Below are 17,347 nucleotides of genomic sequence, written 5' to 3' on the forward strand. Positions count from 1 at the left end.
TTAGCTTTGTAAAATTACAAGTCTCTATTTAGAATTTTAAAAAGGTTTTATATATATTATGCCTAGATATAGGCATATATGTATATCTAATTAAAAAGTCAAAGTTCCCACCATATTAATTGCTCGGTATATTGTGTTACTTATGATCCAAACAATATGTATTACAAAATAAATAATGTCTCGGTCCTCCAGGGTTCTTATCAGTCTCGAAGCACTTAATAACATGCTTCAAACAAGCTATATGTATATCAGGGTATGAAATACATTTGTATACTTGTATTCCCAAACACTGATGCTCTCGATATCAAACGGCCTTTGGGGATAAAATTCCATGAAATTAACTTTTCAAATTAAATTTGTTTGAATGTGTGTATATTTATATTTTTTTACACTTAAAACTAAGAAAAATAAATACATTTTTATAATTCCTATGTGAGTATGTGTTATAATCCGAATTAGTTTCATGATTTCAAATTGTATATGATTTTGTCGAACATTTGCAATGCGGCTAAGCTACTATGACATTCAAAATTGTATAATTTAATTAAATGTTATACATACGTTACAATACGTTAATTCCGTTTACTATCATTTCCAAGTCACAAAAACAGTACAGTATGCATATTATACTGTTTTTACAAGTAGAGAAAATAATGGAATAATCAAATATTTTGTTTACCTAATTTTATACGCAATGATCGCGGTGCTAACTAATCTTGGAGCCACTTTTTAAAATGTGACAAATGTCTAGAATCGTTCATTGACTAGATAAGATATCGATATTAATGTCACTGCGGCGATGACTGTTGCAACCAGCTCTGCATTGCGTAATCGAAAATTGCACCTTGTATACTTTAAATAGACATTGGTGGGGGAAATAAGCTAAGTTTAATGTTGATAGGGCTGCAACTTCTGGCGGCGTTGGTAGCAGTACGTCCAGATGGCAATCACACCCAACTGAGTGAGTAGAAAAATCGTGGCCGCTGTAATCAGACCTAGATAAAAATTACAAAAATAATGTTGTAAATTAAATACGTTATACAGGTAGATGATTTATACACATAATATTGGTCTACATATACAAGTATTTCGGAACTACCCAATAGATTAGTTACTTGGGGCTACCTTTTTGCCCGCTAACTACTAATAGTAAGTTATTTACGATCTAGTTACTTCGTTGGCTACTTATTTATGTTCCCATCCATAAAGCGTTTTAAACTTTTCAACGTTTGTCAACCCCCATAAAGAGTTTTATTGGCACGCAAGACGCCACAACTGCTGCCACAAAGGCATTAGTGGCCAGCATTTGTTTGCTGTGGACATTTGCGTCGGTGTGGATTTCAGCTATTGTGTATACATCGGAGCAGCATTTAGTAGCACTTTTCTCAATGACTCGACAAAAAGATAAAATTTTTTTTGATTTTGATTTTCTGTGCAGCATGGACTTACATACATATGTGGTTCGGTGCGTGAAATGTGATTTTGTGCGTCACACGTGCACCAAATTTTCAAAAGAAAAGCTTCGACAGTGAAGCGAAGCTTGTTAAAATAGCTAAGAGAGTGCGTTATTGAAAGTATTTAGATTTACCCATCCGAAGTTTGACCGCAATTTCCCAAAACATTTGTCTAAAAGTCAGCTCTCTAGTTTCTGTGCTTTGGGCCGCACGCTTCTCAGCTCTATACTATACTACTTATAGCCCGCACATTTTACATTTTATTACAATTTTTGTAAAGAAATTTGTGCATTAAAGTTATTGGATTTTGTCGCTTCTTTTGACTTATTGTATACATACATAGGCCAATAATTGTTAGTCCAAGCGGTTCCGTTAACATTTGAACTGGAACTCTTAATCCAGTAAATCTGTGGGGAAAACTTGTTCTGGTTTCTGTTTATAATAATGGTCCATTGTTGGTTAGCTACGTTTATTTTGTTTGATTTAGAGAGATCAGAGTCGTTATAAGATATTGTTGTTCATTTTTATAAGTACTATGTCTTCTGTACATTCTTTTTTTATCTACATGTGTTCGGAGAAAATCTCTATAAGGGCTGGTGAGGTCTAACTCATAAGTTATAAATGTAATTTGACGCCAAAAACGAAAGGCTCATGTTTTCAGTAGTCTTTAACCATTAAAACACACAGGGGGTTCACAATCGATTGATCTACTTTTCGAATAAGTGTTAATTGAGAACATTGTTTGCGATTACTTACCAATGGCATTCACGCAAAAACTCGGTACCACAACTCCAGGCATGAATGTCGTTTCATTGCTCTCGTAGTAGCTGCCTCCGCTTCGTTGGTGCTGCTTTTCGAAGCCGAATTTGTCGGTGATTTGAATCGATTGCACCAACAACATATCGCTCAGATTTGGTTGTGAAAGCGTCCCCAACTCACGACGAAAGCGTGGTTTGCTGCTGTTTGTAGCTGGATAACAAATATAAAAAAAAAAAAGAACATAGTACATATAATAAATTCGATTGAGTTCGGATTCAATGCTATCAGCTTAAGTAATCAACTTTGTGACACAAATATGGAATAATCCGTCCACCCACCTTCCACGTTAAGCGATCGGCGTTTGCGCCCGTATGAAGTCAGCGAGCGCAATTCGCCGCTCGAATCCTCCTGATCACACAGCACAGGCTCGCAACTAGGTATGCAGGGGGTCACCAAAGCGCGGAATTGCACCATTTCGCTGGATGGGAACTTGAAGGCATCGAAATGCGACAGCAGAATCTTACCAGAGAGCGAGCGCTTCTCTATGGGACCCATAATGAAGTGGTCCGTGGGGCAGCCATTCGAGTCAATTAGAGTTATTTCAGAGTTATCAACTCCGTCCATTGCTACCAGTTCGCGCACAAATATCTGGAACGGGCTCTCCTCATCAACAATCTCAAACTGGAGAGCCAACGGATCGCCGACCTCGGCCGAATGCATGTCAGACCCATCGCGCGAAGTGATCTTCATTATGACATTGGGGGAATCCACAATCACTTCCTCGGAAAGCGCTGGTACAATGTCGCCACGCACATCCAAGTCCACAACGTTGCTGACAGACTGGTTTTTAAGATCATACTGACAGGCTAAGGCCAGCCCCAAGTCGGATGAGGTCACTATCATGTCATGGTGCTGAATGATAATGTCGTTGACATAGCGTCCTGAACCGCTTTGACGTACATTGCACTCCAAATCTTGGTAGTTCATACGCAATTCAAAGTCCAGTGCGCTCTTTACATCGACGGCACAAGATTTGGGAGAGCCCTTGGCGTAAACCTTTCCGCTGAACAACTTAGACGTACGTATACGGGCCAGCATGTCTCCACCGCCGCATTCTATGGTTACGTTGTAGCAGGAGGCCAGCTCGTAAGTCGACGCTTCAGGCACCTCTAGGTAGGGATCCTGGACATCGGTTAGGGTGGCCCGACTGTGATGAGATAAGCGGCACACCATATCGCCAGTGTCATTGTAATCGTAAGAATGGCATCTAACGGGAACAAACAATTTTAGTTTGGTAAGGGGAATGCGCTGGCTTCATGGATGGCTATATCACCTATAGGGGGTATTTAGACACAGCTCACGGCACTCGTCAATGCTGTTCACTTCCTGGTAGACAGAGTCCACAGTTTTAAGTATCCGTCCAGGAAGACGCTTGAATTCACACAACTTATTGGGCTCCTCAATGCAATGGTTCTCCAAGTAGTCGGTGCCCTCCATTTCCTGGAAGGCATTGCTTCCAGCCAAAGTCATGCGATCGAACTCGCTCAACTCACACATACCCGTCTTCCGTTCATAGTTTGCGGATCTTCAAAACAAGTGACGAATATATTAATCTTCTCGCATGACTACTTAATCAGTATGGTCATTAAAAAAAATAGAATATATGGCTTTTGCTCTGCTTTACTAAGTATGTACCTCTGTACAACGAGAAAAAAAATCAAAATTTGATATATAGTGTACGGTATAGTCGGCACTATGGAAAGTACTGCTGATATGTTTGCAGCTTCTGGTCTTAGACATGTCCCCTATCTCATCACAAAATGCCAATAGGCATACAAATAATATCACCTCAAATCAAAATATAGCTTCATTAAGAGGTTTGAAATAGCAGACTAATTATAAGAGACTTTACAGAAGCATTCAACACTACATAGAATCGACTTACCTGCATGAGAATTCCGTTTCGCCCAAACAAAGTTCAAAGCACTCGCGCCGGGAAGCCACCGGCACTCTACGCCTCATTTTTGTTGCCAACTTGTAGTTCTGAACGCGGTCGACGTACCAGGCTCGCGAGCAGGGCTTTTTCGAAATGCACGATTTTTGCGCATAAATGGTAAAAACGGGGAACTGCGATTTGGTCAAAGCACCTGAAGTTTGAATTTATAAATTGAATTCAAATCAAAAATAAAACTCAAGCTGTAATTTTGCCTGAAAGTATTTTTAAGGATGTTTTCTTTTGCCCAAAACTGTACTATAGGGGTTCGTATTGGCTTATTGTTTAAGAATATATTTAAAAGGGTTTAATTTTGTTCAAAAAATCATAATTAAATAATTATCATTATTTTATGAGTTTTCTTTTTTTGCTCAAAAATAATGATTTTAATTAAAAATCAAGTAAAACTCAAAATTAACCATTATATTGTGAACAAATGAATAGAATTTTAAAAAATCTTCATTTTTATATTTTAATAATAACACTTATAATGATAACAGTCCCTGGTATTACCAAGAGCTAGAATCTAAACAGATTTAAATGGTTTTTTTTTAACTGTCCATCGTGGACAATCATTAAATTGGTTAAACAAACTTGACAATTAATTGTTTTCATTTACGAAAATAGTTTTCTGACTGAATTGAAAACTTAACTAGGTCGATCGATTATTTATGAATTAATTATTTAATTAATGACTTACCCGGTAACTGATCGGCATGTGCCGAGAACAACACACACAGGCCGGTCTCATAATTTACAGATTCACACGTTTCGTTTTTCTGGCAAGTGGCCAAACAATCGGTCAACATCAAAGTTCCCGGCAGCGAGTCCATAAGCTTGCCAGGTGCGGAGAACACATAACTGCAAGATAAACACCATAATCGGCGATCAATCAAGAGCTTAATCGTATCAAAGGCATTATTATCACATACAAATTGAATTTTCTTAAAACATTGGTTGGCCATTGAACAAAAGATATTTATAAAATTTGCATTTAAATTAGAAAATTATTGTTAACTATTTTGTTATTTATTATCCATGATCACCTGTTGCATCACTCAAGAAGAAAAGTACTTTACAAATTTGCACCTTGAACAACTGTTTACGGCTCACAACTATAATTTGAACACTTTGTTCTATTAGCACCTTTTATTAACCTACTTTCTTGTCCGTTTGCTTGTGCCTGCAGGTTATCATCTATGTATTACACAAATTTGAGGTTCTAGCTTGCTCTATTCGTTATAACAATTACTTTATAGAAGTTGCGGATTTGATTAAATTATGAATAGATTTTTTTTAACATACAAGATATTTCTGTGTATTAATTTATAAAGTATATATAGTGTGCACTTACCCAGTAACAATTTCAAATCCTGCCATTCCCGGGTCACACGGTGCGGACACATTGTCATAATAGAGTTCGCTTTCCCCCGAGGGAGCGGCATCAGCGCTTGCATTGAATTCCTTGGACTCTGTGGCTGCGGAAATGTTTAATTCGGCGTTACGGTTTTCAGCGGCAGATGGTACTACGTCCAGCACAAGTGTAGATGTTTCTGTGGCAGTCGGAATTTCAGTTGTCGTTAGCGCTGCCGGGCTGCCGGTAGTTGGGGCAGGCGTGTACACCTTCTCGGCAACGGTTGTTTTATTTGGCTCAGAAGTTGCTCTGCGCACGCGAGGATGCTGTTGGGCCATGGCTGCGGAAATTAAGACGCAAGCCACAAACACGTCTCGCAACAGGCTTTTGTGTCTTGGATGGCGGACCATTGCTGCGGTGAGAGCTATTTCGATCGAAGTGGAAAATACAAAAAAAGAAGAAAACTATTAGAAAGAGATTACATCAAGTGGTTGAGTCAAGTGTGCACTCCCCACAGTCTTATAAAACACAAATTTTGCATAAATAATCTATTACTTTGTGTTGGTCTGCGCCGATGCATATACCCCTAATTGTGGCTCACTACAGGAACACGTTTTGGCCATGGTCAGGGCCACAAACTATATACTCTGCTGTGTCCGCACGATCTTATTTTACATTATATCGCATATGTTACCTTGTTTTGTATATGATCACAGAAATATCAGTTCTATAACAACTAAATGAAAAAGGCTTGTCTTTTTGGCGGACAAAATAAGCAATATTTCAATGGAGCAGTAATAAGCGTTTCAATGCTTGGAAGTACACAGAGATTGATGTGATGTGGATGCTCTTTTATGGGTGTAATAATCTTATACAAGTACTTTTCAGTGAATGGTATACAAAAATAAGTATCAATTTATTTTGCGTTATCGGTAAAAACACAAGTGATGTTAATTTTTGATAAATCTTCAATCATCTTTAAAATTAATTTCAGAATTAGGTGAGTACGCCTCTAAGGTATAAATAAATTCTATAAAACTTGTAAAATGTTCTCAATCCCTCTTCTCACATTAACGTTAAAAATAAACCGAAAAATCGTAATCATCAGATTTAGAAGGCAGCTGCAATGATACTTTCCGAGGGACTAGTATGTATCGGTAATGCAAAAATGTGCCTAGAAGATTATCTAAATTTAAGAGCAAAACGTTAATGTCAATTAATCCCGCCAAAAAAAAAATTTTTCAATTTATAATAATTGGTTATTTTTAAGGTAATACAAATGAGGATCTTTTAATCTTTATTTCTTGTTATGGACTATATTATATTGATATACAAATCGTCTATAAAGATGGCTTCAAACGCAAAAATGCTTGTGAACCTAAAAGAATGGCCCAATATATCGAATCCGCAAAAGAACCAGGGAGCGGGCCCAATAGTTATGAAACGCACTGTATTCTGAAAGAGCAGCGCACGTCGATGACCTCTTGGTTCGTTCAGCGCCACAGCGTTCCATGCAGTGTCTTGGTTCGTTAAGTATGAGCTTGCCAAGTTAATAACAAGAATTTTATGGCCAACGTTTACTGTTGATGTTCGCGCAGTAACTTCAATGAAAAGGTCATGCACTTTATTTTTCCACAAATGTGCGACCACCACAACATGTTGTAACAATAGTCAAATATTCGAGTCAACAGCACACAAATGAATTCTTTGCCCCCAGATGCAATTGTTTTATTGGTTGATGAAAATCAGATAAACGCCCTTTTGCCAATCTAGAATGTGTATAGATGTAATGGTTTCTTAATTGCCGTCATATATTTCATTAATTTAGATATTTAAACAGTCCGCCTTTATTGTAATCTTTTATAAGCTAAAAAGAAAAGAAGGAGAGAACATTTCTTATGTGTGTATTTTACGCGAAGAAATATAAAGTCGAGGAAGTTCTGCGAAAAGTGAAAAGAGAGTCTTTCGCGTTTGCAGAGGAAACTGACATTCAACGCGATTGCTGGTCGCCTATGACGATGCTCTGCAGCTCTGACCGCTAAGCATGCTAAAATAATTATACCTAGATTTTCTTTTGGCCGTTAGTCTCGCCTCGCTACTAATTAGCAGCGCATGCCAAGCGCGACCGCTGGTCACTCACTGGCAACTTTTGCGTTTTAGGAGCCGCTGCGTGTAGCGAGTTTAAAAATAAAACGCACTGACCAAAAACTTGTTATTCTAACAGTTAATTTGACTGTGTCTATGTGTGTGTGTGTGTGTGTGTGCAAGGTGCACTTCTGGTCTGAGACTGCACCTCCGACTGCAATAAGCTTGAATGTTGCATGCAAGAATCGTCTTCGCGTACTGCGCTGCTGCGGCATGCAGCTTTGTTCCGATTCCCAACGGTACCTGTTTGCGTGACATACACCTACTTAGTCAGCTATAAAAAGCAACAACAATATTTTATTCATAAAATAGCCTGCACTTTTCAGGACAACATCTTTGTTTCCGCACTTGTGCCAAGAGAGAGTCTTCTATTTACAAGTACATAGGAGTGTACCAAGTCCATCAAATATTTCCTAATTCTTTTCTTGTACATATGTACATTTTTCAAGCTAGTCCCCATTTCTTCTTGCCAAAGCATGTGAATTGTTTCAATTCCCATAACGTTTCAATACTTAGCAACTAATCTGTTTCATGAAAATGAAATGCAATTGGAATTAAGCAGAGAATGTATTCTTTTGATGCAGCTTTGTGGCTTTCCGGCACTTTTCGTTAAAAAAAATTACAAAAATTAAGAAAATGTGTTAATTGCCATACGTTTGAAACTAAATTTTTACTACGTTCGGTTCACTGCACTGAAACGTAGATTCAATTATTACTTTATTTTTTTCTTAAAAGAAAAAGACAAAGCAGATGGATCGAAAACTCAACTGGTGTTAAAGACTTCGACTTCTATTGGGATGCAGCTGCCAGCTCTAAACTCAAAAGAAGTCCGCTAATAAGTATAAGCCAATGTGTTAAGTGGCATCATAGGCGCGTAATCGTTCGTTTGCACTCAATTGCTTTTAAATTACCTTTATTTTACTGTAAGTTTAATTATTATACTCTCATTGAAACTCTTTCTAAATAAGTATATACGAGTATTAACTCTAATTCTATGTAATGCTGTTCAGATCAGAGACATATGTACACATATGATCTGAAATAAATTCAAAGCTGACAATATGAAATCAAGTGATTTTATTCATTTATTCATTGCTTTTATATTTTAGATTTTTAATTTCTTATTACTAATATAACTTTACTACTTACTACAAAGCTTAAGAACTAAGATAAGTACTTAACAATTGCATTCGAACTGCTGCGCTGACTAATATTTATCTATCTGAAGATATTTTTAGATAAGTGCAGTTATTTTATGTGTAAGTTCGAGTATATTTTATAACTCGGAATCACTAAAGCTAGCAGTTCTAGCTCCTAATAAGGGTAGGTACTTGTTTTAGAATAACAATATAATATTCCTATTGGAAAACGGTTATTGTTAGGGCATTGTTGTGTACGATCTCTCAGCCCTAATTGGAAAGTTAGACATGAAATTCTTTGATTATTATTAAACTTTAGTTAATAGGTTGGGCCAATAAACACTTTAAATTGCCATTAGCTTCCAATAAAGTGGGTTGTCGGTAACGATCTTGCTTTCGCCCCTAGACTTTTTATTTACATCTTCAAGAGCCACTTGTACGTACGAACATGGGAGAAATTTCATTTGCATACAAATAAAACTGAGCTATTTTAGTATGCGAATGAACGGTGTTCGTATCACAGTTATAACCTATATACGAGTGTGTATGGAAGTCGATATGGCCAGGAATGGTTGAATAGAGATGCGTAAACACAAAATTAAAAAGAACCGTATCTGGTCAACTATCAACATATTTGTATAAAATGACAAATTAGCACTTTTGTTTTTCTTTTACTCCGAAATGGGGTCATGGGAGTTGAAATTTCTCATTAATTGAATCTTATTTTGTATTCTCTGGTATCTACGAGTGCGCAGTTCTAGCCCGCAGCCAAAATACAAATGAGTAAATATCAACAAAAGAGAGAATTGCATATTTTAAATGTCGATGAATTCTAAAAAGTTGCCCTCCTTTTAGCAATGGAAAAAAAACTCCAAAAACTTTTTGATTACCATGCTCCACACAGCTTTATGATGTCATTACGAAGCTGGTGCCCCACCAAAGTAAATAATATACAATGGCAAGAACTTTCTCTTGTTAACTGGTGCGGGCCGGGACGGGATGGGACGGGACGGGCGGGCTAGTTGACTTCTGATTCAAAGTCTTTTTACAGCACAGCTGCGCGCCTATGTGGTTGGCTGCCTACGTTACTTTATCGGCTATCAATCGGCTTGGCTAGAGGCTAGTGACGAGATAATAGTCTTCGACTAGACCTAAGTAAGTAAATTCGTCGCACAATAGGTTTTTGGCACACAACCACATACAAGCTCACATACATATGTACATACATTCGATGCATGTGTAGTGTGTTGCTCAGGCGATAAGAAATCGTGCCACACATATAGCTGATCTTTTACCTCAGGTGTTAACAGTTAACTTTATAGTTAATTTGTTTAAAAAAAAATAAGTAAGTATATAAAGAGGAAATGAAAGTCTAAAAGCTAAGCGGCTTACTCACAACTAGCGTTTGAAGCAACCAGTGGACGGTTTGGACTGTGCTTTCGATTCGTGGATGCTTCTTTTCGAAATAAGAGCGGCACACAAAATGCAAAATGCACGGCATATGCAAAGCGTTCTTGGTAATATGCAGTTCGGTAAAAGACGACAATCTACATCTACAACAACAGCCAGCACATTGACAGCATTGGCAGAATAAGAAAGAAAAACTACCGTTTGAATGCCAATCATGTATTACCTGTTATTGAGGGGTTCAGACCCGATGCGATGCGTTATGTTGTCGTCTGCTATGATGCCTGCCTGCATTTCTTATTGAGGTTAACTCTAAGAACTTGTTTTTGGTTCGCATAGCTTTTGGCTAACTACCGAAGAAATCAGCAGATGCGTACGAGTACCAGCACTAACACACAACTGTAATGCTGTGGGGGAACACTAGTATCTCGCATTTCTAATTGCCAGCATTAAACATAATGGTACATAGCACGTATATATATATATATGTGTGTGTGTGTAAGTGCATACCTAAGATCATATCGATCTATGTGTTTATTCTATTTGCAAGAACCTTGCATCTGTCTAGCAATTAAACAGGCGAGCCTTATTGAGATACCTTGCGTGCCCAGTCACTAGCATGTACGACGCTAATAATAATTACCCAAGGATTAATGCATTTTTTCTACCAGCAATTAAAGTACAGAAAACGGAATGAGTGCCACTCAGTCGGCAACTGATAAACCCAAGTGCTGGCTGACACACGTAAGCCAACATCCGTCCGTGGCATTGAAAATTACCAACAACCAAACAACTAAACAGCCAAACAAGCAAAGCCTTCGTCTTGTCTTGGACTTGGACTTGACTTGGCTGGACATCATGTACGAATATACTATACACGTATGATTGTGTGCGTGTTTGCTTTTTACGCTTTTCATTATCTTTTGTGCTGCACAAGTATTTGCTCCTGGGCTGCTTTTTTATACTTTTTTATAATCGCACTCAAGTGGTACGTCAGTGCGGTGCAGCAGAGATTCAGATTCATGTTCGCTAATGTTTTGACGGAAGCTGTTGACTACCTACTACCTATCGTGGCTAGGGCCTCAGATCTTGGTGATTCGCAGTCTTGCGACTAGATATTATTTATGTTTTATTTCACAGTTCTCTCTGCATTTGCTGTGCAGCTGCGACAGCAACGGCGACTACTACTTTTTCCACTTCAATCTTACAGTTTGCTTTTTTAAAAGAATCTTTCTTTACCGCTTTTTATGTGTTAGCAGCAGTCATCTATCGGAGTCAGTGCTGTTCGAACAAACCGGTTAACATTTTTTCAGGAGTTTTCTTAGCCATTCTTCACTTGCAACCAAGATTCTTTGTAGCCGTTGCCATTGTTGTTGTTACTGTTGTTGTTACTCTTGTTGTTGTTGTTGTTGTTGGTGGTGTTGTTAATCTTCCTCGCAAAGACACTGTTTGCAATAGCGGTTCATGTAGAACAAACGACTTAAGTGACAAACTTGCAGGCAGTGTGTGAAAAAAATATGCTTGAGAAGCAATCCCACATACGAGTATCAGTTACAATTACGGGAAAATCCAACCGCCCACAGTAATATGAGAAGAGGCCACTCATACAATAATGCTTCATAATTGATTTGGTTATGGATGCACAATTGAAATGAGTCTTTGAAAGAAATTTGAAAAAAGCATACCTTATTTAAAATTAAGTAAAAATCTGCGTAAATAATTAGTCCAACAGTTTTGGATTTATCACTATTCCATTATTTTCTCAACAAATTGAATTGTCGAAAACGCAAAGCACACGCAAGAATCGAATAATTGATCTTAAAATGTCTTACACTTGTGAACAAGTCAAACAAACTACAACCGCACTCAACCGAACCGAAGTAACTTGTTGACCACGCAAAGGTCGATGCCGAACTATTTTTCACAGCCAAATGCCTTGATATAAAAGTTAGATGAAGAAGTTCTGTGGTCTCGGCCTCGGTCTCTGTCTCGGTCTCTGTCTCGGTCTGGGTCTGCTGTTGCTACGAGTATATCATGCCATGAGAAACGTGGCAGAGCACGCAACACTCAGGGAGTTGAATGCCAATGCCGACCGAAACCAGCAGCCGCATCAAAAGATCAACAACATGTCTACATCCACAACATGTCTTCTGATGCCGTGAAGAGAGAAAAGAGCGCAGGCCTGAAGGCAGAAAGCCACTAGCATGACAAAGATCGCAGGTTGCGTACTCACGGGCAACGACTTACGGCTTGTTCTACGTTTCGACGTCACTATCTTCAATTCTTTGTATAAATATTATATGTTTGTGTACCATAGTTAAATATTGTAAAAGCAAATAATGATTACACTACCGCCAGTATATTTTTCATGCACTAACAGACATTCGAACAAGAATGTTTGGGTAAAGTTTACTTTACACTTGACTCAAATTGTTAAAATTATTCAGTTAAATATTTAGTCAGTTAGTTAAAAATTTTTTCAATTCTCAGCTAACTACTATTCAAACTTTAACGAATTACAACCATTCATGCTTTTCATATGTAAAATGTTACCAACAGCTCATCCAACCAAACGAAGGGAGTGAGATCCAAATATTTTACTTACACATGACGTAGATGTGCAGGGCAAACAAAATGTACCCCTCTTTGTGACAACTGTAAGTTTTTTTATCATGACCACTATAAGCAGAAAGTGTATGAAATTGCGATAAACTTGAAATTGTAAGTGTGGTAAATGTTGGCCAGCAAAACAGGCATAACATTCTGTCCACAGGTGAGCTCAAACTTGTCTGCGTTGCTACAGTGAGTCGAACAATTATGTTGGCTCCAACAGCACTACACACCTGTTGAGGTTTGTTTTCCTCTCTTGGCTGTTAGGACAATATTCTTATTAGAACGCCTTGACTGGATCTGCAATGTTATGTTACAGAAACGAATGTTTAACTAATTCTTTCAAATAAAAATGTTAATTCTTTATAATATAACAAATTACTTTTACCAACGCGATGAAATTTTGGTAAGTTTTTGCATGCACAACTCCCGACAATATATTCTTAGATGGAAAACCACCTCATTGCATTTTGCGAAATATTGGTCGGGCGTGCCTATTTTATTATTTATGTACATACTCTTATAAAGATATTTACTCTATCCAATTTATCCACATTGACGGGAGTCTTAACATATTCCCTCACCAAATAGAAAATTTTTATTGGGAAAACTGAAAACTTTTATAAACAACCTCAGTGGCTGCGATTTAAGTCAACAGTTTAAAATTAAATTAGTCTTCACCAACAGCAACACTTATTGCCAATTGGCCTCATTAGCAACGAGAAGCACGACTGGAAAACTATCGAGAACATTCAGCTAATATCTCTAATTCGCAAAACAATTTGGGTCGGCTAAGCTTGGGGGGCTTACTTCTCCTATCATGTCATGCGAAGATTGCTAAGCGAGATGGCAGGAGGCGAAGCCCACTACTTGTATATCATATATACATAATACACAGGTTTCTAAATGCATATGTGCATATATGTGCATTTTTAAATGCATAGATTTTATGCGCGTATGTGTGAGTACGCACTTAAATCACAGGGACTTAGAGAATAGGCAACAAACTGGAAATAGTTTGGTAAATGTTGACCAGCGAAACAGGTATAATGTTGTCTACAGGTGAGTTCGAACTTGTCTGCTCTCGTGGAGTGAGACGAACAATTGTGTGGGCTGCAACAGAGTTTGCTTTACTCTCTTACATGCTGTTAATACAACGTTATTCATGTAAGTTTTCCCTTGAACTTCACTGTTATATTAACATAAACAAACACATGGTTCCGGTCAACTGAGCAGGTACTAGGTTGTAAATAAAAAAACAGTAATTATCTACACTTGGGTAAAAATTTAATTAACAATTCTAGAACTATTTGACTTGAATTTACTTATGTCATCTTCGGAAATTGTTAATGTTTTTTCATACTTAAGCTAACGTAAGAAAATCATAAAACAATATTAAATGTATATATGTATATATAAAATCGAGGTGGAGAATTACAAATTAAATACACTCGTGATACTTAGGCACCAGGATTATCTTTTTACCAAATTTAGGGGGTCAAAAACGCACCCTTATTTGTAATACCAGTCCGTTTTTCCGGACAACTGGTATTACTAAATTCCATTATAAAGTCACTTGATCAACTTCTTATAAAAACAAAAGAGCGATGTATTATACCTCATATGCTTTCTAAATTTTGAGTTAGAACTATCAATCCCTTGTTAATCAAAATTAAAAATTTCTTAATTTTTTACGATTTATTTATAAATATGAAATTATTTAGCCAACTACGCTTCAAACCACACATTTCAATATGACTGTCACAATTGTAATATACACCTTTCCATAAATCTTTTACATATGTTAAATACGACCCAAATCCGTTAAATATTTGTTGATGTAAACTAAACTGGATTAACAAACAAATGAAAAGCAAACTAATACCAAATACAAATTTTCTGTTTGCTTAGAACTAAAAATGTGCTTAATCATTTTTTTCCCCTGGATGCTCCAATTTGGCGGCACGTTTGGTCATTATCCAAAAGAAGAGTCGGGGACAGAAGTGACGCAGATAGTAGGCAATTTTGGGCTGCAGATCACATATTAGGATGTCAGGCTCTTTGCGCAAAATGCATTGCAAAATGCTCTCCGCAAGTTTGTCTGGCGACATACCCTTCGCGGTGCTTGGATCCATTTCTGTAAGAGCAAAGAATAAGATAGAATACGTGCACATATAAAGGTACAAAGGCACAAATAAAGGTTTACTTACTGCCGTAGTTTTTTCCTGCTCCGGTCAAAGCATTAATTGACATCTGCGTTCGCACATAGCCAGGACTTATGCAGGAAACGAACACCTGCTTGCTGAATACCTCAGCCCGCAAGGAATCAGCAAAAGCTTGCAGCGCGTGTTTAGATGCCGAATATGCCGCACGTTGTGGTATTGCAAATTTACCCTGCACCGAGCTGACGAAGCAAATGTGGCCATTCTGTCGCTTTGTCATGGATGGTAATAGAGCTAAAATTAGAGTTTCATGAGTCATCACCATCCAAACTGTATTGCAAAACAACCTTTAGTAAGAGCCACGGCACCAAAATAGTTAACTAACATAACCTTGAGATCCACATCGACTGTTGTTGAAGCAACATCAGCACGCACGCTAATACCGCCATTGTTGATCAGTATGTCCACTTGGTTGTGCACCGCCAAAGCACGCGTAGCAAATTCAGGAATTGAATTTAGCTCAGCTAGATCCAGTGCCAACACAGTAGCGGGGTAAGCAGGTTGCTAGAATAGTACTTAATCAAAATAAAAACTTTTTACTACTTAAACCATGTTACCACATCCAGGGCCATTAAGTCCCTTTTTACGCGCTGCAGTTCTTCTACGCGACGCGCCGCTAATATAACTTTGCAGCCGGCGCGATAGAAAACATGCGCCAAAGATTCACCCACGCCGGAACTAGCACCAGTGATGAGCACAACCTACAAGAGTTGATTGATAACACGAAAATGTAGTATTAAAGAAAAATTACGCACCTTTCCCGGTAATTGGTTTCGGTACTTATGTGCGCGCATACGCTGCCACACATTTATTAGTGCCAGTGGCAAAGCCACGGGCATCAAGACGGTCCCCAGAATCCAGTATAACACATTCCAATCGCTGGAGGATGCGTTGCACTTGTCTACTTCCTGCATGTTGACTTCCTATTGAGCAAAGTTCGAGATTTGCAACAAAAACAAGTTCCGTTACTGCAAATTATCGTCGTTATCGATAGAAAATCAGCGCTTCATTGTGACTGCCCGCAATAACAGCTGATTGATGTTTTGTTACGTCGTTTGCCGCTTGCGGCGACTCTGCACTTCAGGCTAACACAGTTTAGGCCAAATTTTAACCATTTAAATAAAATATGCTTAGATAGTTAAAATGCACAGTTTGCTGAGACAAACACAACGCTTGCACTGCCTGGCGCCAGGAGGAGCTATGCTGATTCATACAACGGCCACGCAGCGCACGTTCTGGGAGCGCGAAAAGAAATCCGGCTACAAAACGAAACTACCTGAGCCGTCTAAAAAACAACTAATAGTTGATGGTTTCCGCGAACTAAAGCAGGAGATAAAACTTTGGCGTCAAGAGGTGGAGGAACATCTGGTGAGCGATCCGATTTTGGTATTTCGACCAGGCGAAACAGATGTAGTGTTTGATTTCAAAGCGCCAGATGCGCTTGACAAATGGACTGTAACCACAGACAGCGATCATGGCGAGGGTAAAAGCAGTGCAACATTGGAATTGAGTGCATCAGGAGCTGGCTTATTTCACGGTGAGGTGAACTCAGAGCACACCAAGGATGGTATAATCAAAAGGACAGGCTATGCCAATATACGCACGAAGCGCGTGCGCGTAAGTAAGTTCAAAAGATTATAAAACGAAATAACTTCTTCAGATCCAGCCCACAGAAATCATTTAAACGTGAATCCACCTACGACTGGACGCAGTACAATATGCTAGTGATGAAGGTGCGTGGTGACGGACGCAGTTATCTAATCAATTTACACACCGAAGGCTACTTCGATATTATGTGGAATGATATCTACCACTATGTGCTGTTCACGCGGGGCGGCCCACACTGGCAGATTGCCAAAATACCCTTCTCCAAGTTCTTCTATTCGTCCAAGGGTCGGGTTCAGGATCGCCAGGGCCCTATTCAGTTAAATCGTGTTACCCACTTTGGTTTCTCAGTGGCTGCCAAGAAAGGGATGGACGGACCCTTTGGCTTGGAAATCGACTATGTTGGTCTGGAATACGATCCCAGTCATCGGGAGGAGTTTGCATACGAAATGTACAAGACCCAAAAGTATATCGCAGCAACGTAGTAAATCTATTTAACTATACAAGAGCCAATAAAACACAAGTTAGTTTTCGTTTGTTGCAACAACAAAAAAAGCCGTCTGTCTGTTTGGATCAAATGAGCTCGATTTATTTCGCGATAAACCTTTATCGATATCGTAAAACCAATTTAGTTGCGCTCCTTATCAATTGCCAGTCAG

The 17,347-nt window shown here is 38.4% G+C and overlaps 3 protein-coding genes across 3 annotated transcripts; 1 reads left to right on the forward strand and 2 right to left on the reverse strand.

The window, feature by feature from the left end:
* Positions 1-888: 888 nt before the first annotated feature.
* LOC115620298 lies at positions 889-5,970 on the reverse strand. Its single transcript, XM_030513480.1, has 7 exons — positions 5,561-5,970; positions 4,907-5,067; positions 4,159-4,360; positions 3,547-3,798; positions 2,548-3,480; positions 2,211-2,410; positions 889-995 (listed from the first exon to the last, which is right to left on the reverse strand). Exons 1-7 carry the CDS (start codon positions 5,968-5,970, stop codon positions 889-891), a joined length of 2,265 nt encoding a protein of 754 aa, XP_030369340.1.
* An 8,638-nt stretch (positions 5,971-14,608) lies between these two features.
* Positions 14,609-16,088, reverse strand: LOC115620722 (dehydrogenase/reductase SDR family protein 7-like). The gene is made up of 5 exons (XM_030514101.1): positions 15,839-16,088; positions 15,641-15,784; positions 15,371-15,587; positions 15,072-15,317; positions 14,609-14,998 (listed from the first exon to the last, which is right to left on the reverse strand). The coding sequence occupies exons 1-5, from the start codon at positions 15,995-15,997 to the stop codon at positions 14,787-14,789; spliced, it is 978 nt and encodes a 325-aa protein (XP_030369961.1). The 5' UTR covers positions 15,998-16,088; the 3' UTR covers positions 14,609-14,786.
* A 70-nt stretch (positions 16,089-16,158) lies between these two features.
* Positions 16,159-17,243, forward strand: LOC115620723 (complex I intermediate-associated protein 30, mitochondrial). Its single transcript, XM_030514102.1, has 2 exons — positions 16,159-16,700; positions 16,757-17,243. Exons 1-2 carry the CDS (start codon positions 16,227-16,229, stop codon positions 17,171-17,173), a joined length of 891 nt encoding a protein of 296 aa, XP_030369962.1. The 5' UTR covers positions 16,159-16,226; the 3' UTR covers positions 17,174-17,243.
* Positions 17,244-17,347: the final 104 nt, after the last annotated feature.

This window comes from Scaptodrosophila lebanonensis, unplaced genomic scaffold (genome assembly GCF_003285725.1).
Source record: "Scaptodrosophila lebanonensis strain 11010-0011.00,11010-0021.00 unplaced genomic scaffold, SlebRS2 tig00000024-arrow-pilon, whole genome shotgun sequence".
NCBI lineage: Eukaryota > Metazoa > Arthropoda > Insecta > Diptera > Drosophilidae > Scaptodrosophila > Scaptodrosophila lebanonensis.